The sequence below is a fragment of the Zeugodacus cucurbitae genome, chromosome 3 (assembly GCF_028554725.1).
Source record: "Zeugodacus cucurbitae isolate PBARC_wt_2022May chromosome 3, idZeuCucr1.2, whole genome shotgun sequence".
Lineage (NCBI taxonomy): Eukaryota > Metazoa > Arthropoda > Insecta > Diptera > Tephritidae > Zeugodacus > Zeugodacus cucurbitae.
Genome location: NC_071668.1, coordinates 73,840,509 through 73,857,161, shown reverse-complemented (window position 1 = coordinate 73,857,161; position 16,653 = coordinate 73,840,509). Strand labels below are relative to the sequence as shown.

Genomic DNA, 16,653 nt, shown 5'->3' with positions numbered 1-16,653 from the left:
CTAAAGAGGTGAGATATTTTCACTACATAAAAGGAACAGAAGTTCACTCTCCATTTTGATAAGAAAGGAGACATCTTTTCGAGGTATGTTAAAAAAATAACGGTAATTTTCGTTTTTTTTTTTGAAAGAAAAAAAAAAAAGAATAAATCATTCGTTTACATTAATGTTGTCGCCTTCAAAATAGTCCCCAGTCGATATTATGCACTTATGCCAGCGCTTCTTCCAATCGTCGAAACACTTCTCAAACTCGAATTTTGGGAAAGCTTTTAACTCTTTCAGCGATTTCTCGTATGCTTGTAAAACAACGACCCTTAAGCTTCTTTTATTGGAAATAGGAAAAAGTCACACGGAGTAATGTCTGTGGAATATGGAGGCTGGGTAGTTGTTACTATATTGTTTTTAGTCAAGAATTCATGGACAAGCAACGAAGTGTGAGCTTTCAAAACACGAAAAAAATTAACAAAAGAAAGCAATGAATACAGCTGAAAAATGTATCATACTTTAGAGGCATGCTCACAAAATAGCAGCATGTTCTGCAATAAGAATAAAGGAATTAGGTGGTTGGAATCAAAAGAACTATGGATATAGTGATATTCTAAACCAACTCCGAGTACAAGTCAATAAATCAGACTATATTTTCCCAAAGCTGGATTTCAATAGTAACTTCCAGGTGAGGATACCCTCTAGACGAGAATGGAAAAGGGGGAGAATAGGGGAGGAACATAGCATCTGAGTCTATACCGACGGGTCCAATATGAACTGTGGAGTAGGCACGGGAGTATTTTCCGATGATCTGGACATTTCTCTCTCTATCCGTTTACGAAACTCGGCTAGCATCTTCCAAGCGGAAGTACTAGGCATAGAGAAGGCCTGCGAAGTTCTATTGAAAAACTATGAGAGGATACATAAAGCAACAATGCTAAAAGACAAGCTCATCCTAGACTTGATCTGGGTTCCCGGCCACAGGAACATTTTCGGCAACGAAAAAGCAGACCATCTGGCAAAGACAGAAGCTTGTCTAAACGAAACGGAGGCAGAATTAATACCAAGCCTGCTAGGCTCGATCAGGAGAGAGCTCAACATACAATTTCGACAATTTGCAAATAACAGATGGAAAAACACAACTAAATGCAAAATAACCAAACAGATATGGCCAAAATACGACAAGAAGAGAACTAACGACGTATTAAATAAGTCAAGGAACAGTATCTTCAGACTAACTGCTACCATAACAGGGCATTGGCCATTTGGAGAACATGCGTCGAAAATGGGTGTGCCCTACAATAACATATGCCGAAGCTGCGAACTAACAGGGAATAAGGAAACAATTTTCCACTTTCTCTGTGAATGCCCAGCCTTATCGTAGATCCGACACAGAACACTGAGAATCCATCAAGTATCAAACCTTGAATGGATGTCTACAAAAAGCATAACGGATATTAGTAGCTTCATCGAAACCACAAAATGGTTTTGACGAGAAGCTTAAACTTGATAGCAAATAAAAAGGTATATAACAGGGCAGCACTCCTACCTACCTACCTTAGAGGCATGCATATCAACATAATTAGAAAAAAATTTGACAATTGATTTTTGAAATTCTAAAATTCCCGTAATTTTTTGAACACCTCGTTCATGGGAAATTCCTCGGGAATTAATGATTCTGGAAACTTTATATTCGTTGACGTATAATGGATTAATAGAAAAAAAGAGACGTGAACTGTCACTAAAATTCAAGTTTGTTCAAGATTATACATATATGCATATGATCCCTCCCTTGTAGAGTTGTAATTATTTTGTATTCTTTCGGAACATAACCTTCATTAGAACAAGAACAAATTTGACGACTCTGACCTTGCAATAAATAGAAAGGTGTACTCTCTTCGATTCAGTGAGAGTGAACTTTTTAAAATACTTTCAAAGTGCGCAATCCCAACTTTAAATATGTCTGTTTAAATTTTTTTATCACATCTAAATGTCGATTACTTTATTAGTTCGCAATGAATTTGACATTGCCAGTTGTCTTAATGTCGGTTGAAAAATCTTGTCTCTTTTCCCCTATCACTGCTTTGCTGGCGTAATTTGAGTTAAATAATGTCATTCAGTTGAAACTCATTGCTATCGAATTTCATGGTTACTTTTCGCCTGAAAAACAGAACTGTTAAATTTTTACCACATATTTATGCGGGTTGAATTTGTACTAAGCTATAAAAAATTTAGAAATCTACTAAAGTAGTACATACGAGTATGTATAGTCAGGTAATTCGTTGCTATGTTGCATATCTAAAGGTCTGTTCAAATACCGCCAACAAAAAAAAAAAAACAAATTTATATATATTTTGACTTCAATGATTATTGACGTGTGCAATCAGTGTAAGCACACTTCATTGCCAAAAGTGACAAATAATTTATTTAAATTGTCGACTTTTATTATATATTTATCCACAATCAATGTATAATATATATATAAGAATGTTAGTATATCTATATATGTCTAAATAATACATATCTCTTTTGCTACTACTCATTCACTCTTTTGTGCAACTTTTAGTCCAATTCTTACACCATTTCTATGCCACTTTAATTTAATAAATTTTTTATTATTAATTTTTTCGTTTGGTATCCTACAGGATGATCCTTTCTCCTCGCTGGACAATGAGGTGGCACGTCACATTTTCGAACAAAGCGTACAGCGTATGTTGCTCAAGGCAAGGCGCACTGTCATATTGGTGACACAACAGTTGCAACTGACACAGCATGCGGATTATGTAAGTGATAAATATAAATGAAAAAGGCGCTGAAAGAGACGACAAATAGAAAAAGAAATATAATTTTAAGCGCTTTAGCAAAGAAATTAGAAAAAGGCTAAGCACAGCTGCGTTTGAAGTCGCTTTTTGATTGGGTATAATTTAAATTTATATAAAAGACAGTTGGAATAATCAACTTGTGAGAGATATGCGATAATGCTCAAGTCCAAAATTTTTAACAATTATATATAGTATTTTTGAATATTAAGAGTAAAAAATATACGTGTTCGATTCGCCATTTTTTCTTAAAGCACGCTTATTCAGTTCCTTTGTAAAAAATAAATTAAGCTTGAAAGTAATCACAAAGTAACGATTCGATGTTAGAGAGTATGCAGATGACTCATAAAAGTGGTATAACCGCTTTATTCAAAGCTTACAAACTTTTGTTTTTACAGAGTTTATACCAGTTTTACTAATTTAAAGGACAAGTCAGAGAATATGTTAGTTCAATGTTACTCCTACAAGGTTAACGAGTTGAGTTCGATATAAGAGTGTATGAAGTTAACTCATAAAACTGGTATAACAAGCTACCTTCAATGCTATCAAGCTGGGTTGTACAGACTTTATACCAGTTTTAGCAATCTGAATGGCTCAAATGGCAAAACTAGACATGTTAGATCAAGTGCTGCCAATCTGTTTGAATTATACTAGCTATTCGCTACTAACGCTAACGCTACTCTCTCATGTTTGGCGAATCGAACACAGCTAGTGTAAAATTATTACACTGTTGTTCTGGTCATCTAAAGCGCAGCATTGAGTTTGAGGTCAACATTTTTTATTGTTGAAGAGTTCTTAGTAGAAATTAAAGCTAGATAAAGTGTAGATATTATCTAATGAAGCGAGTAACAGTTTAAAGCAATATATTTCTTCATTTTACCCATGAAAGCAACTGCAATACGTATTTTCGTATTTTTAATTTCTTCATATATCACAGTATTTGTGCGCCAATTTTGTACTTAGTTGCAGATTTCCGTTAGAACGATTTTAATTTGCATTTTCTGCCATTTTTCTTCGATTTTTCTCAAAATTCTTTCTTTTCAATGCTTCTTGCAATCAAATTAAATTAAATGGAATTGCCGACATTTTGTGGTTACTGCTACTATACGTTGTTGTCGTCTATGCTGCCTGCTGCCTGCTGCCGGGTGGTGCGGTTGGTTGCTGCTGTCACCATTGGCCAATCAACAATGCACAGCTAATTGTCATGAAGAATGGCCAATTGCAGGCCACAGGCGGTTATAAGGAAATCGAATTGAAATATCCACATATTGTTGCCAAATGGCAAACAATTATTGCCAAAGTGAATGAGCAGACGGACGAAGACGAGTGGTGAGTATTGAAGGCATATAATTGAATTTCGGTAATCTATATATAAATTGAATACTAGGCATCCAATTTTAAGTGTTTTGATTACATTTATTGAAAGTCAACAGCATAAATGTCAATGACATGCAAAGTTGAAGACAATTTATTGTATATACTACATTTGCATTATGTTTAAAAATAACTATAAAATAACTGTAAGCACGTGTACATATACATATAACCAATTTCCATCCAGCACTTCAAAACTAAAAGCAAATACTTTTCGTATTCTAACTTTTGTACAAAGTGAATTTTTGATGAGAAATGCTCGCTTCAGCATTCAGCTTCATTACACTTCTTGTTTTCTTTGCATAATTTTCGACGCAGTAATATGGCCGCCGCTGGTAAGACGGCGCGTGAACGTTGGAAATTATACCAAAATGTTACGAAATTAGGCCTGCAGCGTAGCAAGTCCAGCAAAGTTATGGGAACAAAAACAAAAGCCAAAGCAAAAGCAACAGCAACAACAAAAGCGAAAGCAATTCGCAGCGCATCATGCGAAATTGTTTTGAATATGGAAGATGGTGGTGTTGTTGGCGGTGTGGGTGACGCTACTGGCGCTACAATTGTTGAGTTGCCAGATCGCGAAGCCAGTTTGCGGACGACGAATGTTGTCAATGATGCCGTTGTTGTTGGCGATAACAGTGGCAAAGCGCTTGATGAAGTAGACGCTGTGGAAGAGGATGATGATGAGGACGAGGATGAGGAGGAAGAGGATGACGAGGATGATGAAGAGGACGATTTGATGACAGTGGTAAGTTTGGAAGCTATTAAGCGTAATTATTTTATAGTTGAGTCCTTTGAAAGCTTGTATATATACAAACACATGTGTGTTATAAGCGCATACAGAAATAGCGGTCTCTTTTGAGAACTTTTGATAGAACTTTCGAAGCACAATGAACATGAAAAAACATATTATATTGGGTATAATGGCTTGTGAATAAAATATTGACCGCTTCCCGGAAATCTAAGTTGTCCTTCCTTAGGAATCGGCCTAATTTGACTTTCTTCACTCCTGTGTTGAAGTCCCTTGACTTCGCCAGACGCCTAGGCTGACTTCACTTAACTCTACATCACGTAAAGTAGCTTGATCGCTCTTGACCACTTGCTTTTCCTAACTTGATCCCTAAATTTTAAACAAACTTGACCCCACATGACTCCTAAAAACGCGACGCCCAAAAATGAAGATTCGTTTGACCTCAAAATGTAAACACAGTTGACCTCACGTGAACCATCAACATGCACAAAAGCTTTTGTCATGGTCAATAATCTTTGGCAGAGGTCACTGATCTTTCGATGGGTTCACTGGCCTTTGGCAGAAGTCAATAACCTTTGGAGGGATCACTGGCCTTTGCCAGATCTCAATGAACTTCTACTGGGGTGACTGACCTTTATATAGTCAGTATCACTATAAAGTTCTGTCATTACATAAACAATTTTTATTTCAAATTGTAGCAACCGCTTCCGTCTATAAGTCGCTGTCGCAGCGGCAGTGCCTATATACACCGTATAGGCAGTCTTCACGATACGCCCACCGGCGCCATACCAGCGCGTATACCGCTCACGCGTCAACGCTCCAACAATTATGGCTCGCGACATCTTTTCTACGACGCGCCATTACCCATCGACGAATGTCAAATGGAAGATGTAATCTTACGACGGCGACGTCGCTCACAGCGTATACGCCGAGACTCGGTACAAGATCACCACCGTCCCTATTCGCTCATCTCCACCGGCAGCAGTCGACTGAGCGCGACCAGCACATCGACCACAGCATCAGCCGAGATAAGACGCAGTCTATTCACCAACAGCATAGGCAGCAGCGTACCCAGCTATATGAGTGGTTTTAGCGGCAACAGTTTGTTGTCCGTTGATACCGGTTTTGGTGTCGGCGCTGATTGTAAGCCACGACCGCTCAGTGGCACAAATTCTATAAGGTAGGGAAGGGAGAATTGTTGTTTGATAGTTTATAACAGTTTATTAATCTCTTAAAGCTAATAGTTAGCTGAACTTACATATATCTCTTTTTTATATATTTTTTGTGTTCTCATATATGACAGAAGCATTACCGAGGAGGGTACCCCAAATCAATCTACATCATATTCCAGTTCAGTGCCTTCGATTGAGTTGAGTACCGTTACTACACCAGAGTTAAGTGAAGATCAGAAGGATGCAATCATATCTGAGGATGACAGTTGGATTGTTCGTATCGAAAATGAGGAAGTCGCGGGTGAGTTTCACTAAAATTTCATGAGAAATAATACTGTCCGAAAAATTGAAAAATTTACAATACAGAAAAATATCTCCTCCCGCACAACTCTATTAGACGGAAGCCTCCCTTGAGCGGGAATTTTTTCATGCCTCAAGTTAAATTTTTAGAACTAATTTCATACTTTTAGTCGGACACCTCTCTTGGGCGGACGAAAATCGCTCAACGGTGAGGTGTCCGCCTAAGAGAGGGTCATTTGTTCTAAAAATTTAACTCTCACTATATGAAACAATCGATCTTTTTTAACCTTGAAGGTTACTCCAAACATCCGAAAGTATTTTCGATATGAGATATTCCTTTATATTATTTGTCGTTTCATATCGGATGCCTTCCAGAGAGAACATTATTTTAAAGAGGCACTTGTTTATTTAATTATCTCAATTACAAATCGCTCTTGTTCTCTTCTACATGTGTCTTCAGTTTTATGATTTATTTTCTCTCTCCTATTTCCTAAGCGAATATGGAGTGGCTGCTGATCAGACAGCCTTTTCTCTGTTTTTATAAAAACATTCTATCACATAATTGTGTTATATCCTCTGGTCTATAAAACTGTCAACAATAAGTCTGCTTCTCATTCCACAGATGTCAATATCGACTATAAAACGTTGACCAACATGACAAATACACCGTTAAACAGCAATGATACGAAGCCGCCACAACGAAGAAACACAATAAAACGCAGCAGGAGCGGCATTAAGAGATCAGCAGGTCGTGGCGCTAACTCCGCTGCCGCCACAGCGTCTGGGTACGATGCCGAACGAAAATATGGCAAAATACCAGCACATATCTATTTGCTGTATCTACGTGCGTCCGGTTGGCGAATGGTGACAATTTTCTTTTTGACGGCTTTGATTTGGCAGGGCATGCGTGTGTATACGGATGTCTGGTTGCAACACTGGACCGACGGTAGCACAGGTAATGGCAGCATAAACGTTAACGGCAGAGACAGCGGTGACAATGCTTGGAAACGAGCTGATAGAATGACGATGGCGGCCACGACGCCGCAGGCATTTAATCGATTCGATACAACTGGCATGAATGCAACAACAGCAGCAACAATAGCAATACGAGCAGCAGCGGCATCCTTGCCAGCGGCTGTCATCAACACGGCTTACAACAACAATAACAGTCATGTGTACAACAATGTTAGCAGCGGCAATGGTCACGCCGAGGATGTCACGTATTATTTTCACATTTATTCGGTGATTTCGTGCGTTTGCATTGTAATGGCGGTGATATCGACACCAGCCGGCCAATTGGCCGGTTGCAATGCGCGCAGCAATCTACACGACCAATTGCTGTTGGCGATTATGCGCAAACCGTTGCACTTTTTCCAAGTGACCCCACTTGGTCGACTGATGAATCGCTTTGGCAACGATATGGCCATCATCGATAAGGTGAGTGTGAAAAAATAACGGTAAATAATTAATTTAATGAAAGTGGATACAAAGGGTAGTAAGGTTCTGAAATATATGTAAACCAGAAACGAGGTCAAAGGTGAAAGGCTATAAATGCAATACATATTTCCACTTTCACTGCTAATTAAATGACAATTTTCACTCGCCATCTCTTTGACTCTCACAATTTCTTTGTAGAAAATCGCCGCCACAAGCCAACGTCTGCTACAATTCTCTCTCCTCTGCTTATGCGCGGTGCTAATAAATGTCAGCATTACACCCTGGTTTATATTACTGACAGCGCCGATTTGCGTCGTCTACTATGGCATACAAAAGTTCTACCGTTGCTCGGCCAGGTTGGTGTCGAATATTTGAAAAAATATGTCCAAATATTTAATAAACAAAAACATTTCTTCGCAGAGAATTACAACGCATTGAAAATTCGACAAGCTCGCCGGTGATCTCGCATCTATCGGAGACTATACAGGGTGTTACAACGATAAGAGCCTACAATCAGGAGGCACGATTTACCGAAATTCTCTTTAAGCGTTTGGAGGCGAATACGATTGCATTTACGATATTGAATACAAGTAATCGTTGGTTGGGCATATCATTGGTAATTATAATTTTGATTAAAGAAAAAAAAAGTGTTAAAAACGAATATTAACAAAATTCGAAGTCGGAAGATTATTGATAATAATCATTCAAGCAACACAATTGATAATTGCTATTGATAATGATACTTGTACTGCCACTGGTAATGGTAATGATCCCGATATTGGTAATTGTAATGGTACCGATAGTGACTCATACATATGTACTGATAATGGTATTCGTAATTATCCTGATATTGCTAATGGTACTGGTAGATATACATATACATTGGTGATGATCCTTATATTGGTAATTGCAATGGTAATGGTAATGGTAATGGTAGATACACATAAGTACTGGTAACGGTATAGGTAATTACCCTGACATTGGTAATGATCCTGACATTGGTAATGGTACTGGTAGAAACACATGTGCACTGCTAATGGTAATGGTAATGGTACTGAGACACATACATATGTATGATGTAATTTTGAGAGCTCTTATTGATATATAGTACAATAATATTGTTATCGGTGATGGGACCTTAAGATGATGATGCTCTCTCTTTTCAATCATAGGACTTTCTAGGTGGTTTTATCGTCTTTATCGCCATTATAACCGCACTGGTAGCTGCTACCATTAGCTGTAGTCGTTACAGTACAAAATTCCACAATATACCTGAATTGCTAACGCCCACACCATCACTCGTTGGTTTGGCCATCAATTACACACTTCTAATGCCTATCTACTTGAATTGGGTTGTAAAATTATTGGCTGATATGGAAATGTATGTGGGTTCTGTAGAACGTATAGCTTACTATGCGGAAATTGATCAAAATGTCGAAACACCGTTGGATATAACGTGTGGCGATGAGACGGCCGGGAATGCCAAAAAGCTCAAATCGAAATCAAGTGGAAAATATGGTAAGGATGCTTCCGTCAACTTTGAAGTGGCGCGTGTGGAGTTCTGTAAGCCGCGAAGCTTGTCGGTGCCATTGGTTATGAGTAATTGTAAGTTGTGTCGTAAATAGTAAACAACTATGATTTTATATTTCAAACTATCATACATTTCTGATTCGATAGATGAACCAGTACCCATTTCATGGCCACGGCAAGGCGACATCAGCTTTGAAAATGTTAGTTTACGTTATGAAGGTCAGAGGGATGAAGTGATTAAGAATTTGACATTGGAAATACCTTATGGACAAAGGGTGAGTGTTTTTAACATAATCGAATCTTCGATCTTATTTTACCAATAAATTATTATAATAGTGATCAGTTATCGATCGTGATAAATTGCTTATCGAATTTTATCCAGAATGTATTCTCGTTTCCTTCGCCCATTTTAAAATTTCTTTGTGTCTCCCCGTAGATCGGCATTTGTGGACGCACAGGCAGCGGTAAGTCTTCATTAGCCATGTCCCTGTTGGGTGTACTCCAAACGACAGCGGGACGGATTTGCATCGATGATGTGGACATTACGAAAATCCATCCAGACGAAGTGCGCATGCGTGTCTCAATGATACCACAGGATGTGCATGTCTTCAATTTGAGCATACGAGAGAACCTCAATCCAACTTCTTACTATGCTATCTCTGAGCTGTGGGATGCGCTCGATAAGGTGGGATTGACGAGTTTTGTCAATCAGTTGCCCGATAATATTGGTGCGCTTTTCAAATTATTTGATTGAAGATAATATTATAACCGTTATTTTATTTGTAGATACCATTGTTGGCGATGGTGGCGTGCAGTTGAGCGCCGGTCAACGCCAGTTACTCTGCTTGGCGCGCATTCTCTTACGTGGCTCGGTTTGTTTGATACTCGACGAAGCGACCAGCTCATTGGATAGCGCCGCTGAGCAGGCGCTACTCACAGCGGCACATAACTCCTTCCGTGGTCGGACGATTATAACGATTGCGGTGTGTAGAGCATGCTTTCTTGCATACATTTTTGTATAATATTTATTTTCTTTCGCATTTCAGCACCGTCTCTCCACAATACTCGATTACGATCGCATTATTGTTCTGGAGCAGGGTCGCATTATTGAGGATGACACACCCGCTGCGCTGCAGCAGCGCAAAGATGGCACTTTCTATAACCTATTACACTCGGGGCGTACGGTGGTGGACACTATTGGCTCTCAAAATTTAAATAATCTTCAGCAGGAGAAGCAATCATAAAATTTTAACTTTTAAAATTTTAATTCGTAACGGTATTTGTATTTAAAGTGTAATGTTGGTGTTAATGGCATTACCAGCTTAAAGTAATTTAAGTTTTAAAGTATTTTCGCCTAAATCTTTCCGCTTTTCGTGCATTCTTCGAAATTGTTTGTAGTTTTAATGAAGTTTACAAGTGAATTTCAAAAATTCACTATAAATAATAGTATTATTGTTGTATTTAATTTGCGTTAAAGTTAAAGCGCTTTGTCGTATCATAAGGGTCTTTGAGATCCGTCAGAAGTATCCGGGTATCACAAAGGACAGTCGAAACTGTCTTAGTGAGATTCTCTGCAGTTGCGGAGATCTACTCCTTAACTTAACATAACCTACTTAAGCCGAGTTTATAAAGCCGAATTGCGTGGCCATATTGTTTTCTAGTCTTTATTTATAAGTTAAAAAGTGTATAATTTATACCATATACGTATATTGGTAGGCGTGCTTTTGGATTGTACTTATATTAAAATGTATCTATCTCTGTACTAGATATTATACAATCTTTTTATAACGGTGTATGGTCACGTACTTACTAGTATAACATATATTTGCATTTGTATAAATAAAAATCATAAAAAATCAAATGAAAATATCGCGTTTTCTTTGACTAAAAAATCTTTCTAGGACATTTAGTGTCAGAGTTGCCACCAAATAAAAAATCTCTCTAACCTAAAAGATTTCCTCCGATTTGTGAAGTTTATCATAGAGGCTACCCATGATTATTAGGATCTTCCTTATAACGGTTAATATAAGATCATACAAACTGGAGGATATCTCGAAGTCACTAGCTTGTTGTAACGGTTACTTAGACCATGCTTGTAGAAAAAGTGTAATATTAAAGGTTATCAAAGTCATCTAGGGTGAGATCTAAGAAATAGGATGTGGGAGGGGAATCAGATTTCATCAGGCATGCAAAGATGTGGTTTCCATTGCAAGCACTACATGTGTTTAGTATTTCGGGTTTTAGTCGGGATTACTAGGAGTTTAACATGCTGTAGTATTTAGTACGAAGTTGTCCGAGGGTCAGTTGCACTTACAGTCACTCGGCCATGCTAAGCTGTTCAGTAATTCTATATTTAAAATTGTATATTTAGAGTCATATCTTGGCATCCCTGAGCTTCACTTATTTTCTTAAAGTCTATCATGTACATTCTACTTTATGCCAGTAATGTGTATTGTAATGTGAATGTGAGATTATGGCTTACTATTTGATGTGCATGCGGTTAGCAACGGGAAAAGAAACAAACAATGAAAAAAAAGAGTGGAAGAACCTTACAAAATATAAAAACCAAATCAAGAGAGGTAAAAATGTAACAATAACAATATTTGGCAAATAGCGATGAAACTGGCGTGTGAAGTTGCAGCAGCTGCAACGACGGTCAGCACGTGCCACAAGCCGACTACGCTGCATGCAATACAGACGGATAAATATAAAAATGTGGTATATGCACACATGTAACTCTATATGTTCATAAGAGTATATAGTTTCATATATACAAGTATAGAGTCAGACCTCAGAAAACGTGCCAGCCGTAGAGACCTATCCATATGTATGAGTATGTATCGGCGCAACATATATTATATAAAATATGTTTGTTTGCACCGATACGTGTTTATTACCAAACATGAAAGCGCCCACATACAACCGCTTGAGAGTGCAAATCCCTTAAAATTGCTATGTGACACCCCATTTGCTTTGAGTGTATACGATTGCAGTGGTTTAAGTGGTATTTTCGAAAGGCGCACAATAAGATTTTTTACAGAATGGACTTTGCGGTTGTCAAATGTATGGTTGCTGAGTATACATAGTACATATTTGAAAATAATAAAAAAGTGTATTGAGCAAGAAAAATCTCGTGTAAGTTCTAAATTAAAGGTTCCACGGTGACAGTAAGAAGGAAAAGAGTAGTAGTCACGCAAATTTACTTTAAATTACACCTACCATACGTAAGACCGTAAATTATAAATAAAACTGTCGCACGTGACCTCTCAAAAAGTAAACAAACCTAACCCTAACGGAACTTTTTAAAACATAAATAAGTCTGATCTCACGAGATTCTCCGAACTGTTAGAAAACTCGATCCAAAATCATGGATCTCGACCAAATAGTAAACATTCTTCGGCCAAAGATCATTGACCGCGACCAAAATCTAAACAAACCTTGGTCAAAGGTCATTGACCTTGTCAAAATATAAATAAACTCCGGCTAAAGGGCATTGAACTCGTTCAAAATGTAAACAAACTCCGGTTGAAGGTCATTGACTTCGGCTAAATTGTGAACAATTTCGATCAAAAGTAATTGATTTCAGCCAAAATGTAAACAAACCCAGGCCAAAGGTCATTGACCTCGTCCAAAATGTAAACAAACCTAGGCCAAAGGTTATTGACCTCGTCCAAAATGTAAACAAACCTTGGCGAAAGATCATTGACCTCGGTCGAAATGTAAACAAACCCCGGCCAAAGGGCAAACCTATAGAAACCACGTATGATAGGTCACGTGGGATGGGGTTTTCCATTTTGAGAGTGACGTGTTGTGTGATTCATTAGTTTCGAGAGACCAGAGTTTGGTTTTGTGCCAGAAATATAAGACATCTCTTAACAATTCGATTTTTCCGATGGTCAATTCTACATAATTATTTTTATACCAAATTCTTTACCAGCTTAACTTTAATACTATTAATTTTATAATAACTCTGAAATGGTAAATCTAAATTTATGCGCCAATTAGTATAAATATTACTTTTAGTAATAATTATTCCTTATTTTATTATTATTATTTTATTTTGAACATCAAGCACCCTGTCTACAACTGATCATATCAAAATGCCAATTCAAAATTTCTCTAACGTTTTACTCATTTCCTATCACTTCCTTCATCAATTTACTACGCATTTGTCTTTTAGCTTCATTCCCCTTTCAAAAGGCATTGGCAGCACTGCACACACAGGACAAAAATGGTGGGTGGCTTTGCTAAGTGCATAAATGAAAATCCACCTGAACGCATTGTTTGTTTGTTTGCTATTCGCGCTATTCGCCGACAATAGCAGCGTTTGCTAGTTAATTGCGCAGTTGTAATTCCTTCGGTTCGGTATTTCTGCGCGTCGCGAGTGTATTTGGTGTATTGTAAAAGAAATTGTGGAAAATTTAATGTTTTTTGTGTAAAATGTGTGCCAAATATTGCATAAATAAGTGCCGTGGGGCTTTTTGCTTACAAGTGGTGTAAATACAGGTGATTTTCTGCTAATGATCGAACTGCCGAAAATTCGATTGTGTTTGATTTGCATTTTGCACAGCGAATTGTGCAATTGGAGGGTGCTCGGCCAATCGGCCAATCGGCTACTCCAAAACGACAGTGTGCCGTAATTGGAGTCTCACTTGCGCTCGTATTTATGTATTTGCTTTTGTTGTGCATTTTCATTGAATATTTATGCATTTGCAAAAGCAGCAGGACTATGCATGTTTGTGCATGCAGATTTGTAACAGTTGTAATTGAAGTGTTTTGCAAGAATTTCGTTTGATGGGGTAGTTTGTTATTGAGTGGGCACTTGTGCTATTTCTGTGATGACTTTAATTTTAATAGGTAGGATATTGGAAAATGCCCAGTTATTGGTTTGTGGCATGTTTGTAGGGTATAATGGGAGAATAAATATTTCTGTACAGAATGTATGAATTGTTTGTAAATTTAATTAGGGAAAAAATAATATTATTTTAATAAAATTACACTAAATGGGTGATTCAGTAAATCTTCTATAATATTTAAATATTAATATTTAATATTAAATTTGTTCAAAGAGTAGCATAACGATTTTTGCGATACTTAAAATCTGAAAAGTTGTGTTTTTTTCTCGCACGTTTAGCATTTGCCTGGCCTTCCATTACTACTCAGTGCTTCGCAGGTCTTGGTACATTCAAAGTTGTTGAATTCGTTATTTATCGCACAGATCAAACGTCCAATTATTACCAAGTTGCTTATGCCACGTTCGTCTAACATATTTTCTACTAAGTGTGTGCTGATTTGGCAGGCAAAACTCACACTTTTTCACTTTTCATCCAAAATTGATGTTGATTTATTTTACTGCTGATGTAGGCGTCTGAGCCAATAAAGTAATGCAATTTGTATTGATTGTTTTGCCACGGCACGCATACTCACAAACAAACATTTTCACATAGTCCTGCTTTGAGTAATTACTGCTTGAAACACTTTTCTACTTTCCTTCCACTCAATTATGCTTTCTTATCATTGAATCTTCACATTTAATCACAACTTTAGTCTATTCACTTATTGGCGTGTCCAAATTGTTTTTGTATTTAGTGAAAGTAGATATTTTATTTCCCTTTTATTAGTCACTCTTCTGTGGTTTTATGTGTTAAAGTTAATTGCTGTTGTTGTTGTACACGCGTGCGTGACGTAGCTGCAACCACTTAAATGTACAATGAACAGGAAAAATGAATGATGGAGTCGGTGAATGATTATTTATATTTGAGTTGAGTTGGACACGAATGATTTGTTTGTATGCCTAGCAAGTGGCCAAGTGTTTTATTTGTGTACGTTTGTAATTCTGTTTGTATCAAATAATTGTTTGTCTTGGCAGGATTTACGAAAATCACGTGCTAGAGTGGGAGTGCGATTTACTTTCTCGGCTATTGTTGTTATTGTTGTTGTTGTTGCACACTTTGTTGTAGTCGCACGCTGATTATGTCATTAATTATATTTGTTTACTAATAATGATTTGAGTGTTGCATGAATTGCATATAATGAGGGTTAAGTTGCTTCTGTGGGGGTATTAAAATATGTTGTTGTACCATTACTTTTTTTTTGGAGTAGTTTTTATAGATATCATAATTATATTTTATGACTTTAATGGTAGTACGCTCAATTCATTATTTTCATGAATTACTTGCTTCTTCAAATAAGCCAAGTAAATTATTTAAAATCTCAACTTAAATGAAATTTTGCTTTCTTCACGCATTCTTCAAGCCAATGACCTTTGCTTTCATTTACACACACACACTCATACAATCGATTGTTGCTAATCGCATTGTTGTTGTTGTTGTTGTACTAGTAACTTTGGCTACGTTGATGTTACAGGCGCCAAGCAGATGTCAAATCAAACGTATAAGTTGACCCAGTCACACACAGTAAGTCGACAACAAGCAGAGACAAAATACAAGATTTGTACAACAACAAGAACAGTAACAAAAATCAGTGAATACAGTAGCGAGTAATAGATAATCTTTTAACACACCCAAGCGTTGGTAAACACGACTTTATATGTGACACATATTGCCATATATTCATAGAAACACACATGCATACATATATGCATAGATATATATAGATAGGTTAGTGCCATTAAATAGTTACAAATGTATCTATCTCTGCATGTGCTTAAGTGAAGAATAGTTGCAAACAAAGCAAGACAAGGCAAAGAAACCCTAGTAAAATTAACAAATGTGTGTTGGCTATTGAGGCGGAAATTTCGTAGTCAGTAACTTGTGGCATGCTGTAAGGCGCACAAGTAGAAGAAGAAAAAGAAGAAAAAGAAAATGTAGCAGCTGAATCTGTGTAAAATCCCTTTTTTTGCTGAGCGTGTGCTGTAGCATTTTGACGCTCTTTGGCGCCTAAAAGTATGCTGTACATTTCGTTCCACTATTCATTCCTTGCTCTACTGCTGTAAGCTACATGTTACTGTTAAATTTCCTTAACATTTTCTGGGATTATGTTAGTCTTATTGAACAGCGTGATTTATTATAAATTTTATATTAATTTTGCCGAAATTTAACTACAACTTTTCAAAGCCCCCGATATTGAAAATGAAGGCCGCAGTCGTAATGGATAACATTTTACCGAAAATATCGTTGAATCTCGCTGAAAACAATATGAGCGTGACCCCGTCTACTTATGGGTCAAAATCTGTATATCAGGAACTACAAGACAAATTTAAACAAATTTTTTTCTTCACATCCGAATAGTATAGTTTGAAAATGGATGAAATCGGTTAACAACCACGCCT

General features: G+C 37.2%; 1 protein-coding gene across 1 annotated transcript in view; it reads left to right on the top strand.

The window, feature by feature from the left end:
• LOC105217701 (ATP-binding cassette sub-family C member Sur) overlaps positions 1-10,948 on the top strand; it is a 43,115-nt gene extending 32,167 nt beyond the window's left edge. The window contains exons 12-24 of the mRNA XM_054226907.1: positions 2,628-2,765; positions 3,997-4,130; positions 4,494-4,920; positions 5,622-6,103; positions 6,227-6,396; positions 7,018-7,832; positions 8,031-8,188; positions 8,253-8,448; positions 9,005-9,437; positions 9,510-9,637; positions 9,799-10,090; positions 10,149-10,345; positions 10,409-10,948. Coding sequence (XP_054082882.1) covers positions 2,628-2,765; positions 3,997-4,130; positions 4,494-4,920; positions 5,622-6,103; positions 6,227-6,396; positions 7,018-7,832; positions 8,031-8,188; positions 8,253-8,448; positions 9,005-9,437; positions 9,510-9,637; positions 9,799-10,090; positions 10,149-10,345; positions 10,409-10,606 — 3,768 coding nt within the window. The 3' untranslated portion in view covers positions 10,607-10,948. The remainder of the gene's footprint in view (positions 1-2,627; positions 2,766-3,996; positions 4,131-4,493; positions 4,921-5,621; positions 6,104-6,226; positions 6,397-7,017; positions 7,833-8,030; positions 8,189-8,252; positions 8,449-9,004; positions 9,438-9,509; positions 9,638-9,798; positions 10,091-10,148; positions 10,346-10,408) is intronic.
• The last annotated feature ends 5,705 nt before the right edge of the window (positions 10,949-16,653 follow it).